Source organism: Vigna unguiculata, chromosome 5, assembly GCF_037176805.1.
Source record: "Vigna unguiculata cultivar grain cowpea cultivar isolate G323 ecotype 2 chromosome 5, ASM3717680v1, whole genome shotgun sequence".
Classification (NCBI taxonomy): Eukaryota; Viridiplantae; Streptophyta; class Magnoliopsida; order Fabales; family Fabaceae; genus Vigna; species Vigna unguiculata.
In genome coordinates, this window is record NC_140796.1 from 46236621 (window position 1) to 46251709 (window position 15089).

At 35.4% G+C, this 15089-nt stretch overlaps 2 protein-coding genes across 2 annotated transcripts; one reads left to right on the forward strand and one right to left on the reverse strand.

Moving 5' to 3' along the window:
• The first annotated feature begins 56 nt into the window (after positions 1-56).
• LOC114184972 (amino-terminal region of chorein) lies at positions 57-9422 on the forward strand. Its single transcript, XM_028072415.2, has 20 exons — positions 57-391; positions 472-560; positions 653-762; positions 847-901; positions 1318-1412; positions 2149-2215; positions 2289-2351; positions 2579-2749; positions 2844-2937; positions 3029-3099; positions 3224-3299; positions 3422-3465; positions 4322-4389; positions 4737-4822; positions 4915-5072; positions 5182-6520; positions 6657-6943; positions 7703-7909; positions 7987-8143; positions 8915-9422. The coding sequence occupies exons 1-20, from the start codon at positions 280-282 to the stop codon at positions 9208-9210; spliced, it is 3645 nt and encodes a 1214-aa protein (XP_027928216.1). The 5' UTR covers positions 57-279; the 3' UTR covers positions 9211-9422.
• Positions 9423-10701: 1279 nt separating this feature from the next.
• LOC114183613 (polycomb group protein FERTILIZATION-INDEPENDENT ENDOSPERM-like) lies at positions 10702-14839 on the reverse strand. The gene is made up of 13 exons (XM_028070693.2): positions 14552-14839; positions 14392-14457; positions 14163-14285; positions 13504-13584; positions 13336-13428; positions 13154-13229; positions 12546-12625; positions 12399-12470; positions 11862-11921; positions 11660-11756; positions 11386-11449; positions 11089-11148; positions 10702-10992 (listed from the first exon to the last, which is right to left on the reverse strand). Exons 1-13 carry the CDS (start codon positions 14765-14767, stop codon positions 10923-10925), a joined length of 1158 nt encoding a protein of 385 aa, XP_027926494.1. The 5' UTR covers positions 14768-14839; the 3' UTR covers positions 10702-10922.
• Positions 14840-15089: the final 250 nt, after the last annotated feature.

The window sequence follows — 15089 nt, forward strand, 5'->3', positions numbered from 1 at the left end:
AAAAATTCATGGTATGCATCACAGTTTTTTCCTCCAACACACAGTAATGGACAAACCGCAGACACAGCGAGGTCCTCTTCTCCTGACTCATAAAAACAGCGCCATCTCTCTCGCACGTGCCGCACGTGCCTCGCCGCAATCTAAATTCCGTTTTATTCCTCTATAATAATACCATACCAGAGATCGCTGCCTCAGACGAAGAGAGAAAAGGCTTAAATCATCAACTCACGGCAAAGCCCGACCCGAACCTCAGGATCCGAACCCGGGTATTCTCAGCAAATGGAGTCAATACTGGGTCGGGCTCTCGAGTACACTCTCAAGTACTGGCTCAAATCCTTCTCCCGAGACCAGTTCAAGTTGCAGGGACGCACCGTTCACCTCTCCAATTTAGGTACCTTCAAATCCAAATTCAAATCCAAATTTCGAACTCCAATTTCATTTCACCGACTTTGATTTGATTCTCGCTCTCAGATATCGACGGCGACGCCTTGCATTCCAGTGTCGGATTGCCGCCGGCGCTCAACGTTGCCACTGCCAAAGTCGGCAAACTAGAGATAACAGTTGAGTTGCTTACGGTAACTGATTATGTTTCACTTCTTCGCTGTGTTTCCGATCGTGAATTGTGATTTGCTGTTTGTGGCCTTTTTTGCAGCTTCCGTCTGTGAGCAATGTACAGACGGAGCCAATCGTCGTGCATATTGATAGACTCGATCTGGTTCTCGAGGAGAATTCTGATTTTGATGCATCGCTTAGTTCGAACTGGTAAACAATGAAACGAGGCTGGTGATGCTTTATGCTTTTTGCTGCCGTTAGTTTCACATTTTTTGCTTTTGTCGATTACTGCAGTTCCACGCTGTCGGCTGCCTCTTCCAAGGGAAGTGGTTATGGTTTCGCTGATAAGGTTTGAGCTTGCTTCTGCTCTTTGTTTATCTAATTATGAGTTCATATATGCGCATGCTGATAACGGGTTGTTCGTAGTCAAATCATGCTTCGGTTGATTTTGTAGTCAGTTTTAACAAAGTTTGGGGGATTTGAATTTGAACATTTATATTGTGAGGCAAAATTCTTAATAACATAGTAAAGATGTAGGCAAAGATAATTTATTGATAATTTTAGTAAGGAGAGATTACTAATTTTAGTCTATTATCGAGCCTAATAGAGGACAAAGATGCGCTGAAAGATTGCAACATTGCAATGCTGTTCAGCCTAATAATTTTATCCTTTCTATTAGGTTTGAAATTCCTAGGCTGATCAATTGTCCATGAATGCAACTTGTTTGATTGTTACTAGTTCTTACTGACTGGGGACGATTGTCAGATTGCAGATGGCATGACTATACAAATTCAAACAGTTAATCTATTGCTTGAAACTTGTGGTGGTTCTCGTCGCCAAGGCCAAGGGGGAGCAACATGGTAAGTTCTTGATACCAGCCAGTGCTCTGAACCATTGCTCTCTATTCAATATCTTCTTTAGCATTCAATAATTTATGCTTTACCAACTCCTATGTAGCAATGACATTGACACGGACACGAACACTTCGACACGTGTAGTCTCTAAAATGTAGGACACACGGACACAAATCTATATATTAGATCATTATGTATTTACATCCTCCAAATCATCTATAAACAAGATTAGTCAAATATAATAATCTAAACACATTGTTAACACAAAAATGAATCTAATCTGTCTATCTAATATCCAAAAAGCAAAAAGTAGTGATAATATAAGATTTGTTTTGTATTTCTATAATCATAATAGAAACTTATGTAATAAGTTTACAAGTTTATGGATTTTTTAGAAAATCTTTGGATTTGTGGTTATTAACATAGTGTTGAAGCCATGTCAAAGACAAAAAGATGTCTTTTCAAATTGAACACTTCCCTGATACGTGTGTCGTACAAGACACCTCATTTATGAGGCGTGTCCGAGCTTCATAGACCAACCCTACTAAGTTTTGATACTAGTATCTTGTTCCCAGCTGGGATTGATGCAATATCTAAAGTGGGTTTCTTGCAATGGCGTTAGAATATAGTGGGTGATTCAGAAGGGGCAGTCTTAATTCTTTAGCATAGACCTGATGGGTGATAGATTTTGCTGTGTTTGTCTCAAAGACTGTTTATAAATGAAACTGTGTGTGACTCGCAGGGCACCACCTATGGCATCTATCACCATACGCAACCTTTTGTTGTATACTACAAATGAAAACTGGCAGGTAATTATTTAAAATCGCTGGCGTTCTGATTCTACTTGCATATAGCACTTCATTGAAGAACTTTTCCAACCAGGTTGTAAATCTTAAGGAAGCGCGGGAATTCTCCACTAACAAGAAGTACATATATGTCTTCAAAGTAATATATCTTCCCCTTCACTAGTTTTAATCTATCAGTATTTAATCTGTATCGTGTGATTTTATGTCCTTTCGCATCTCTCTTCTATATTATAGGTTTCATTTCATTACAAGATTAGCATTCTTTCACAAAAACTATTTTGTGCTATATCCTCAATGTTGATGGTACTGTGTTGCCTATATGTGTATTACCGTATAACTATTCTCACGTTTTTATGTTCTGCCCAGAAACTGGAATGGCAATCTTTGTCTATTGATCTTTTACCTCATCCCGACATGTTCACAGAAGCTACTCTAGACCTCTCTGAGGAGGGGTCAAACCTTAGGGATGATGATGGTGCAAAGCGTGTATTCTTTGGAGGAGAGCGTTTTATAGAAGGAATATCAGGAGAAGCATATGTAATTAATGCAGTTCCCCCTACACGTTTTAATCATCTGTTTTATTACAGTATTTTGTGAATCATGACATATAGCTTGACTTTCTCATTACCAGATCACAATTCAGAGAACTGAGTTGAATAGCCCACTTGGGCTTGAAGTTCAATTGCACATCAACGAAGCTGTTTGCCCTGCATTAAGCGAACCAGGTTAGTAAAAGGGTACATTTTGGGTTTCTTGAATATTGAATTCATATACAAATGGCGAGATATGACATGGGAATGGTACAAATATGAGCAGGACTACGTGCACTTCTCAGATTTATGACTGGGGTTTATGTTTGTCTAAACAGGGGTGATGTTGATTCCAAGGTCAGCATTTTTCACATTGTCTTAACTTTTCCCACCTTTGAGAACATCTCAGTAGTTTGTCTAGCACAATATTATATTTCATTTTTGGATTTCTCTAAATATGTATGTAACTGTATCATGACAGCGATCCACTGAAGCAGCTGGGCGTTCTCTTGTCTCGATTGTCGTAGATCATATATTTCTTTGTATTAAAGATACTGGTTTGTCGTTAACCACATAGTCTTTTTATGTTAATCTTTGTCTTCTTGAATTATTTTTAAAATCCTAACTTTGGATATATCATTGCTCGCACAATGATCTAACTATTATCATTGATTTGCAGAATTCCAGCTTGAGCTTTTGATGCAGTCTCTCTTTTTTTCTCGGGTATGTCTTTTGATGTTTTTTTTCTGAGACCATCTTATACTTTTTCTCACATTTTTTTTTCTTGGCTACTTGTCCATATTAATCTCGATACTGATGCTGGCTACCTTGGCCTTATCTAATAGGTAGAATGGAAACCTTGAGCCAAAAATAAAGTCATATAGAGACTTATATTTTCCTTTGAGACTCTCTTTGGGGGCTTAAGACACCTTATATAAGTTTAGTTTATTTGGGTCCTTTGGATGCTCGTAGAGTAATAAGATGTTGATGGTAACCCTCTGTAGTGGGTGTATACATGTCATTTTCACATCTGATATGAATAATTCAGAAATAAAAAAACTGTAAACAAAAAATATATGCAGGGTATGTGATTTTGGCATGATAAGTTATTTTTTATTTTTTTAATTAGTAACTAAGTATTTATAGTGCTATTTATGAGCCAATTATTTGGAAAGCTTAAGCTATTAGGTGAAGGCACATGATTAATATTATATCCAACAAATCTCCTTAAGCGGGAACCTTTGGGCTTGAAGCTTGGATAAGGCAAATGTCTATTTGTTGACTTTGAGGCAATAAGAACTGAAGTCTAGACTATATAGTCTCTGCAGTTTTTTCATGCTTCAACCCCAAAGAGCTCTTGCAAAATGGTTGTCTCAGAAAAATAATATAAAACCATATATGTGTCTTCATCCAGTAGCTTATCCTTTTGGGATTGTTGGTTCATGGGAATGCCATTTACAATAATCATATTTGGCTCACTCTTCAATGTCATATCTCCATGTTTGTCACCGACTATTGTGCAATGTTATCAGACCTTCAGTTGTAATAGAGTTATATCGTCGACTGACTATCCTTGCAGGCCAGTCTTTCTGAAGGAGATAATGATAATAACTTGACAAGAATTACAATTGGTGGCTTATTTTTAAGGTTTGTGTTTCTGTGCCCTCTCTGAATAATAATTATTAAAAGAATTCACCAAGTTTTGCCTGAGTGTATGGGCAGGTGTTAGTGTGTATTTCAATGATTTCATGCTCATAGGATTTGATTAAAAGCTGGGAGTGGGAGTGTACTTGTCTGAATATATTGGCAATGAGATACTTTGGTTGAATTGAGAGAAGTTATTGTGATTGAAAATGAGAAAATGAAAATGATAAGCAATATGCCCCACTTATTAATCAATTTGGTTGGACCTGATTAACAACTTTTTTTTTTGTGCTGACTGGACTAATTGTTACTAAGGAAATAATCTGTACTCAGTACATATTGGAATGCAGGGACACCTTTTGTAGTCCTCCATGTATCTTAGTGCAACCATCAATGCAAGCTGGCACTAGAGATGCTTTCCGTGTGCCAGAATTTGGTATTAATTATCAACGTATTCTTGAAAAGAAGTAACTACCCAGGCTATGCATTTATTATTTGCTCACTTCCCTTCTCTCCTTTCTTTTTCAGCCAGAAGCTTTTGCCCTCCAATATATCCTTTACAAGAACAGCAGTGGCAATTGAATGAGGGAACCCCTCTAATTTGCCTCCATGCTCTTAAGATCATGCCCTCTCCACTTCCACCATCCTTTGCTTCTGAAACTGTTATTGACTGCCAGCCACTTGTGGTATGTGCAGGATCCTTCGATAAATGGCTTGTTATAAACTTAAAAATTGAATCAATTCTGTACTTACTTTTGCCAATGATACAATTTGATAATCTTTCCATATTTTTAGATTCATCTCCAGGAAGAATCATGTCTGAGGATATCCTCTTTATTAGCTGACGGTATTGTTGTCAATCCTGGTGATATTTTACCCGATTTCTCGGTGAAGTCTTTTATTTTCAATCTCAAGGGACTGGATATTACAGTTCCTTTTGACGAGACCAAATTGGATATTTCCAAAAATGACATGGACAATACAGTTCAGACCTCCTTTTCTGGAGCAAAACTTCATATTGAAAGCCTTTTCTTTGTAAATTCACCCTCACTGAAATTGAAAATGCTGAACCTGGAGAAGGATCCTGCTTGCTTTAGTCTTTGGGAAGGTCAACCAATTGATGCTAGCCAGGAGAAATGGACTGCTAGAGCATCCCAGCTTACTTTGTCTCTGGAAGCATGCATTGATGGACCTGGATGTCAAAATTCTCTTGGACAGACGGCAGGATTGTGGAGATGTGTTGATCTGAAAGATGCTTGCATAGAAGTGGCTATGGCAACTGCTGATGGCAGTCCCTTGTTACAAGTTCCCCCGCCTGGAGGTATTGTCAGGGTTGGAGTTGCTTGTGAACAGTATCTGTCCAACACTTCTGTTGAACAATTGTTTTTTGTCCTGGATCTATATGGTTATTTTGGGAGAGTTAGTGAAAAGATAGCAATGGCTGGAAAAAGAAAACAATTGGAGGACATTAGGGACAAATCCTTTGGTGGAAAGCTGATGGACAAGGTTCCTAGTGATGCTGCTGTCAGTTTATCAGTGAAAAATCTTCAACTTCGATTTCTGGAGTCATCTTCTGTTAATATTGAGGGGATGCCTTTAGTGCAGTTTCTTGGAGATGATCTATTTACTAGTGCCACTCATAGAACCCTTGGAGGTGCTATTATTGTTTCAACTATTCTACGTTGGGAGACTGTTGAGATAAGTTGTGTAGATGCTGAGGGGCTCTTGCCGTGTGAAAAGGCCTCATTCTTGTGTTCTAAGGAAAATGCTCCCTCACTGAGCGATAATGGATATCCTCAGCTAAGAACTGTTTTTTGGGTGCATAAGAATGAGAAGCATCTATTGAATGGAAACGCTCATTCAGTCCCTTTTCTAGATATAACCATGGAGCATGTAATACCATTATATGAACAAGACTTGGAATCTCATAGTTTAAATGTCTCAGCCTCTGTATCTGGTGTTCGTCTTGGTGGTGGAATGAACTATGCTGAAGCCCTCCTGCATAGGTTTGGAATACTTGGGCCTGATGGAGCTCCCGGAATGGGTCTTTGTAAAGGATTGGAAAACTTACAAAAAGGACCGTTGTCAAAACTTTTTAAGGCAACTCCCCTCATTGTTGATGATTCAGAAGATGGTATGAAACAAACTATGTTGTCTAAATTTCTGTAGTTGGTTAATGTGCTTAATACATAAAAAGTTTGTTTCTTAATTCATCTTGGGCATGTTTGTTCGCTCTATTTAAATAACTTTCCTTCCTATTTTTTCACCAGTTGGAAGTATGATAGAAGGGAAAGAAGCCGCTTTTCCCCAATTGAAGAAGCCTGATGATGTGGATGTAACTATAGAATTGAGAGACTGGTTATTTGCCCTTGAAGATACACAAGAGACAGCTGAAAGATGGTGGTTCTCCAGCCATGAAGATGAAGACAGAGAAGAGAGGAGTTGGCATGCATCTTTCCATGGTTTACGAGTAAATGCAAAAAGTAGCCCACCAAATGTTCCAGATGGAAAAATACAAGTGCAAAGAATAAAACAACATCCAGTAGAATTGATTACGGTAAAGAAATATTTTTCTTTCTGTTTTTAAAGTTGTAATGTGTATGTTTATAAATTTCTTCTCCAACCTTCGGCAGAATCAAAGATTTGCTTTTTGCTTTCAAGAATAATATATTTTTGGTTGACTCTATAAAGGAGATAAAGCAAAATTAACACTTGCTAAACAAAATAGCTCAACATTTTGTCAGACATCACATCCAGTAGGAATTGTAAAACTTGAAAAACACTCTATTTTTGTGATTAGGACGGTGGGGGATAGCTTAGATGGATAATTATATCAGTTACATTTTTCTGTTGACTAGTTACTATTAGGGTTAAAATCGGAACATCTGTTGGAAGACATATTTATGTCCTTGGTTTTAATAAAATATCCTGTAAAAAACTTGTTGCTTCTCATGCCTTGAAGTGAATCATATTTCTGTATATATGTTATTTTTTGTTTTTTTCCAGATACCTTTTTTAATTTCTCCATGTTGTCAAAATCAGAATAACTTATTTCATTACTTCGGTTAAATGGACAGAACATATCTATGAGTAAAGACTTTGCTCTTAATGGTCAGAACACATTTAAAATTCACTTAACCAGTAGATTTTTAAATATCATGCAATGTGGTTTTTCTCTGATTTATATACTTAAATATCCCAAAACTCAGAATCCTTATTAGTTGGTTTATTTTTGTAGCTTCTCATTTCTGTTTCTTGTCTTTAAGATGTGATCTACTCCTATCACTCCTCTTACATAATGAGGCGACGTTTGCAGGTTGGAGTTCAAGGTCTGCAAATCTTGAAGCCTCATTTACAAAAGGGCATTCCTTCATCAATGCTAATTGCAAATGGGGGTAAAGAATCTACGGACGCAGTTGGAGGAATTGGTGTTGAAGTTCGCTTGATTTTAGGTGCGGAGAATGTTGATGATGAACTGGCTAATTGGGAAGTGGAAAACCTAAAGTTCTCTGTCAAACAACCGGTAATGAGAATGTCATATTATGGCACGTTGTCTCCTTTTTATATGAAGGTTGTGTCTGATATGCTTTCTTTATGCAGATTGAGGCAGTTGTAACCAAGGATGAGGTTCAGCACCTTACTTTTCTGTGCAAATCTGAAATTGACTCAATTGGCCGGATAACTGCTGGAATTATTCGGTTGCTGAAGTTAGAAGGTTCTATTGGCCAGTCAGTAATTGATCAACTTGGGCACCTAGGTAAGTTATTAAATTATGCATTGAATTCTTTCTCATCAGATACAAAATCTCATTATTATAAGCTGCATTAGTGGAACCTTAGCCTTTCCTAAAGTTGGGAAGTGATATGATTTTATCTCCCAAAACTGCATTTTCATACAGCGCGGAAGATAGATTTAAGACTTGAGGTATAATATTCTGAACTAACTGGTATGACATATAGATCAAACAGAGTAAATGTGCAGGACTAGAAGCCATCAAATTTATAGGAAATGGATAATTCTTTAAACCCAGTGTCTGCGTATCGAATCCAATGGACAGTTATATGGATGAAAACCGTAGCCGACTACCATATATAATAGTAATATACAATACAGACTCTGACTCTGTTAACCCTCAAAAAACCAATGTTTAAGGGAGCTAATACCAGAAGTCTAAGGTTAAAGATGGTGTGACTTGAACAAATTTCAATTCATAGATGTACAATAAATAATACATGTAATAGTAATAGTAATTGTCTGGAGTTTCTCATGAATTGGAGACTTAATTGTGGTTACTATTCGAGCAAATCACATGGCTTTCGCAGACTCCTATTGTTCCTAATTTCGAGGATTTTCCAAGCTGAATCACTTAATGCCTATTTGCGTTCAAATTTCAACGTCCAAAAACATTTTGCTTTGACAAAAATTGAGTAGGAAAATGTGATTTTACATAGGAACTCGTTCTCAGACAAAACAGAACCTTAGCTTATATCCTTTGGTAATTTTCTAATAACGATTTGATCATCTGCAGGAAGTGAAGGCATTGATAAGATTTTCTCTCCGGAAAAGGTTAGCAGAGACGGAAGTGTTGGCAGTAGAGGAATTTCTCCACTGCCAATTCTCATAAATGAGGAATCTCACAGAACTTCGGAACAAACATTAACTTTGCTCGAGGAAGCACTTGTGGACTCACAGGCTAAACTTAATGATTTAATCAGTGATATTAGTACTTCAGACTCTTCTTCTCAACACCTTACCATTCTCCAACTGGGTCAAAAGATAGAGACTATGCATGACTTATTGATGCAATTACGGCACCAACTTTAAGGTTCCTCTCTCTGCCATTTTTGCTGTATATTTTATAGTCAAAATGTTTTTATTCACATTATAGATTACAGTATTGTGTATATAGGATATAAATCATTGTTGAGTGTTGTACAAGCTAGGCAGCCGCCATGGCTCTTCATTGATGTAACAAATTTTGTTCCCTTCACCAAACAACGTAATCAATGGTTGAGATATCTTTTTTGGGAGTTTAATGTGTGTGGAAGGGGAAGATCCAGATTTTCTGAATATTTTGCTACCAACAAAAAATCTTCCCCTTTGTGATTAATTAATTCGGAAAGAAATCACAGTAACTCTGCCATAGAGAAATACTAAACACTAAAAGCATACAGAGTAGAAAAAAAAAATAGCAACTTTAACTGCGCAAAACCAAAAATCATAATAAAATCTTAAACGGTGTTTTTACTAAACTTAATCAAATATATTCTATTAGGTTTTAACTTCTTTAAAAAAGCAGATAATTTTTTATACAATGTTTATAAAAAGTTCAAATAAACTTAAGACGATAAAACAGTAATAAATAAAATAATATTTAATATAACTTTAAATAATTAGATTACAATTGTTGAATTCTTAATTAGTAATTATAATAGTGTTTCTCATATTTTAAGAATCAAATCAATGATAATAGTGTTTTTAATTAAAAATGTCTTGCAGAGTAAAAAATATATGGCAATTCTTTATTACCAAATAATAGAACACTTTAAAATTTCAATTCTTACCAAATCAATAGAACACTCTAAAGATGTGCAAGAGCATATCCAGGTGTTCAGAAGGAGTTTGTTTTAAGGAACGTGTTACACTTTCTTGAAGCACATCAGAAATACTGTAATCAGAAATGTCATTCTTAAATAAAACAAATTGGGTAAGCTTTAAATGATTTTAGAAACATTCTATAAATCTTAAAATGAAAAAAGTTCAAATAATATCAAAATATGATTTTTCATGTCCCATGAAAATACAACCTTACCACCCTTTTACATGGAAAAAGAATATAACATCTTGAAACTATAAATCTTAAAATGGAAATAAAAAAGTTCAAATGAGAACAAAATATGATTTTTCACGTCCCATGAAAATACAACCTTATCACCATAGGAAAAAGAATATAACATGAAAAATGATACAATATAATGTTACTACTTATATGGAAAATCGGAAAATATCGCAACAAATATGACAATATATACTTCTCTGATTTCCATTCTAAAAGGTAACTTAATCTGAAAAAAAAGAGCAGGAAAACGATTGACCAACTACTCACTGCATATTTCGAATGTAGAAAAATACATTGACCACACATGACCAACGTTTAAGATCTACGCTACTAAACAATTTAACTCAAACCCCCTTCAAAAATATCATCTCGCATAATGGAAGATCATTAGGAACTTCACACGCAAAACCCTAATTCATTTCGAAAATATTTTGCATTAAATAATATATTAAAGGGGAAAGAACCATTCGAACTGATTTATGAAAATGCTCTAATAATTGAGTTATCTAAATTGTATAAACCGGCAACATGTGACACATGGCTCAAGGTTTAACTTTTCTTTATTTGAACAACTTCAAAGTTCTAACTGAGTTCTCAGCTGAACCTCATCGAACCAAAATAAACAAACAAACATGCAATAAACAAAGTTCCTGATAAACCATAAATGCCCTCATTTCTTGACATGCATGAATACAATTTAGGTTGAAGAGTTTGAAACATCATCCCAGCGCCATATTGTCCCATCCTCAGCGCAACTCAATATAGTACTACAACATAACACACAACAGAAGACTAAAGTTAAAAACTACAACAATATTGCATCAAAAATATGAGAATCATCATCAATATATCAAAATCATTACCTTCCATCAAAGGAAGTAGCAGTCTGCCTGATCGGAGCTTTTGATTGAGGATGTGACAACCTGAACAAGGTGACTAAGCATAAGAACTTCATACAGTAGAACACCATTGAAATTTTACAATAAGAATTGGAGTTGTTCATCTCAGAAAGTTGTATAATCTTTTTAATGTAAATATTTATTTGCATATTGCAGATTGTGGTGATAACACACTTAAATTCTGATTGATAACTACATAAACCACCAAAAGAACTGTCTCTAAGTTTTGTTCTTGAAATAATCAGTTGGTAGACAACATACTTTGTAGAAAGTACAGGAGGACATGACTGCAATTCCCAAACAAAAATCTTGCCTTCCCTGTTACCTGAAAGACCCAGAAAATAAAAAATGAACATAAAAAGAGTAAAATCTTGAAAATACAGACTTGCAAGCAAAAGCACTAGTGCAAATTGTCAGAAATATGTGTTCAACAAGTTGTGCAATAATCCATGGTTCCTATCACTATAGGACTGGAACTGATGTAGATACTAGAGAAAATAACAAATTTAAAAAAAAAAATAGCAATCACTCTTACCTACTGTAGCTATGTTTAAATGGAAATCACATGAAAACTTGATGAACCAGATATCACATGCGGGAACGGGGTACTTCTGAAGGACGTCAACCGCACCCTAAACATCCACACACACAGCACAAAAATAATCTGAAGCTGATTAAAACTTAAATGTTATAAAAACAAATGAAATCAGATAATAATAATTATTATTATAACTAACCGTTCCAGTAATTTCTTCCTTCACTTTAGGTTCCCACAAGAGAACTTCATCATCAACACTCTGGAAACATAAAATGATCTATTACTCAAGGAATTGGCAAATTAACTATATCAATAGGAGGAAAACTCAAACTGAAAAATCGATACTATGATTCCTTGTCAAGTGCCCAAAATGGAGGACTTGCTCAAAAACCTCCATAACTTCTCGTCTCCCAATTATTATTAAACTTTTTTAGACAAAGACACTTCACTGAATTATTTCCCATTTAAAATAAGCATCAAGGATAAGTGTAGAAACATCAAATTCAGTAAAGCTACCTCAGCTTGTCTACCAAAGAAAGTCATTAAAATTTATACCATACAAACTTACACCAAAGTTTTATCATAAAAAATTTCAAAATTTAATTTGCCTTTTTAATAAAATAGTATTAGAAAAGCAACTGTTTTACAAAGATACGTGAAGCTGATACTAGTTCCACAACAAACCTAACATTTAATTCCACCAGGAAGAGTAGTCTGATATTGAACAATCACTCACCTTTGAGAGAATAAAATCACCCAACCACCTAGTACAGTCAACATAATTTACATGAACAGAAGCACAGTATACCTGAAAACAGGTATCACTAGAATTAGAAATTATACAAAGATCAATGATATGTACCAAAAATAAATTGTTACTAACAGGATGTTGGACAAATTTTGTTGGGAACTTTGATGGAAGATCTGTCCATGTGAATGATTTTTCTACATATTTCCAGAACTCTGCATAAACGTAAGGAACATGATGGATTAAAATGAAACGGATAATAATAGAGCTTGTACATTACAATTGACTGAATGTGTAAACAGAAACAGGTATAATGTTCCGCACAAGAATTTTTTACAAATTACAAAATAATTGTTTCTTGCAGCATATGTTATTATGAAACAAAATATCAGAGATACAATAAAAAATGTATATCAAATCCATTAAGAATAATTGATTATATGTAACATAGGATAGATAGATAAACAGAGGAGATGGAATATCAAGGAACCCTCAATAGCATTCCTAAAAACATTGACACAATGGTGACATTCAATCCATGTAGGCAACTCCACCTAGTGGAAAAAGAATCACTTTTTTTCTTATTTCTTCATTTTCGTTATAACTGATGAAACAGCTATGACTTTTTCACTCTACCCTCTTACCAATCTAATATCAATCAACCATTACTTCAGTTTATGTTTCACTCTGCCATCTTTAGAAAGGTAGCATCAATATCGCTACCACAAAACAAAATATCTTACCCTTCATAGACCATATTTTTACAGTATTATCCATGCCACAACTAGCAATACGATATATATCCGAAGGATGAAAGTCCTACAGTAAGAAACATAAAATTAGTTGGGCTAATCTCCAAAATCCAAATATTATATTATAGCTACGAATAGGTAGGTAAGTAAACAAGCAAAAGGAGTACACTTACAACACTGAGGATTTCATTGCGATGTCCTCCAGCTCCAGCAAATATCAGGATACATATTCCAGTACGAGTATTCCACAACCGGAGAGATTCATCCTGATCAACACTAAATGTCATTAATGAGAAACAAAGGATTCCTTTAAATAGTTAAAATGTGGAGAAGCCAATTACTTTGCTTGCAGATATCACAAGTGATGGTTTTAATGTTTGAGTTCTGACTTCATTTATAGAGTCCCCATGGCCAATAAAACTCTGCAGAGAGATGTCATGTTATGTAGCAGAAGGGATTAGAGCACAACCAATAGATTTTCCATATTATCGAGACAAAAAATACAGTCATAGGCATTTAGCTTGCAGTAATGCCCTCAAAACTCTAAATTAACAATCAACACTAAGGGCAGGCACATATGAGTAAATAACTTAATTAAGCTTTGATTCAGTAAGAACATAAGCACTGCTTCAACGATAAAAAGGTTATCCATGAAGTTGATTGTGAACCACTTTTCCCTTAAGTTTCTTAACATAAGCTAAGAACAATAGATAATGAAGACATTAACCATTTTCATAAGCTCAAGCTAAACTCCAGCAAGGAAACCAATATTTTTTTTCTACGAAAACAAAATTCAGAAAAATGCTAACTTGACCATAAAAATAAAAAGTAAACAGAGCTACCATTAATCAAAGACCACCTTGAATGCATACATATAAAATAAACCGACATAAACTCCATATAATCTCTGACAAAAGCCACCGAAATATAAAAGATCTATAATCACATGTTCATAAGCTTCAAGCAGATTATCACGAGTTCACTACTTTAACCAAAATACCCTGTATATGCTCTCACGGCCCGAATCAATGACTCTGATTATCCCCTTGCTGCCGCCAGCCACAATATATGGACTCCCATCATCACTGCATGCCCAACACACAGTGTAAAAAGACTCATCCTTCTGGTCCACATAAAAACACAAACAAGAAACAAACTTTAGAACACATGCATGTACAGAAAAACAAAAGTTAGAGAAAATAGAGACCGAAGAGTCACTGTTCACTTACATCCTCGTCCACATAAGACTGCAAAACAGCAATAACCCCTCCTTCAAGGCATTGATAAACAGTAATCTAAGGAGTAAGAAGAAGAAAAAAGAAACATTAAAAATTGAAACTTTCGGATTGAAAAGAAAAAAGGTGGCGGAGAAAAAAATAGAGGGCGTACTCGGTTGCCACTAGCAGTGGCGAAAACGTTGAAGTAACGAGAGTCGAGGAAGTTAAAAACGACAGCGTATATAGGGCGATTTCCCTCTTGGAGGCGATTGGTGATTTTGTAGTCTCTCTTTTTCGCCGGAGCCAAAGATCCCACCACAGGCTCACACCCTAAGCCAAATGTTTTTCCCTTTTTAGTCTCTGCTCCCTTTTTAGCCTCTCCTACCATATTTTATTTCTAGTATTCTTTCTTAGTCTTAGGGTTTCAACCAAGAAACATGAGAAAGAAAGAATACAATTTTTTAATTTCTCAGACAAAAAATTAAATAAATAGAGAATTTTATGGGTTATCCGATTAAGATTCGGTTCGACCCGACTTGACTCAGGTTGAAAGTTCCGCATTCTTACTTATATCACAAATAAGAAATTAGTTATTTTACATGTAATTTGTCTAATCTGGACATCAGACATAACATCAGACATGACATCAAACATGACATTAGACATAATATCAGACATGACATCAGATACTGATATACTGATATAAAATT

Coding starts and splice junctions, on each gene's coding strand:
- LOC114184972 (XM_028072415.2), top strand. CDS start 280: ATGGAGTCAATACTGGGTCGGGCTCTCGAGTACACTCTCAAGTACTGG. Junction 763..846: donor GCATCGCTTAGTTCGAACTG/GTAAACAATGAA, acceptor CGATTACTGCAG/TTCCACGCTGTCGGCTGCCT. Junction 7,910..7,986: donor AGTTCTCTGTCAAACAACCG/GTAATGAGAATG, acceptor TTCTTTATGCAG/ATTGAGGCAGTTGTAACCAA.
- LOC114183613 (XM_028070693.2), bottom strand. CDS start 14,767: ATGGTAGGAGAGGCTAAAAAGGGAGCAGAGACTAAAAAGGGAAAAACA. Junction 14,458..14,551: donor CCACTGCTAGTGGCAACCGA/GTACGCCCTCTA, acceptor CTTACTCCTTAG/ATTACTGTTTATCAATGCCT. Junction 11,757..11,861: donor AGGAAGAAATTACTGGAACG/GTTAGTTATAAT, acceptor GTGGATGTTTAG/GGTGCGGTTGACGTCCTTCA.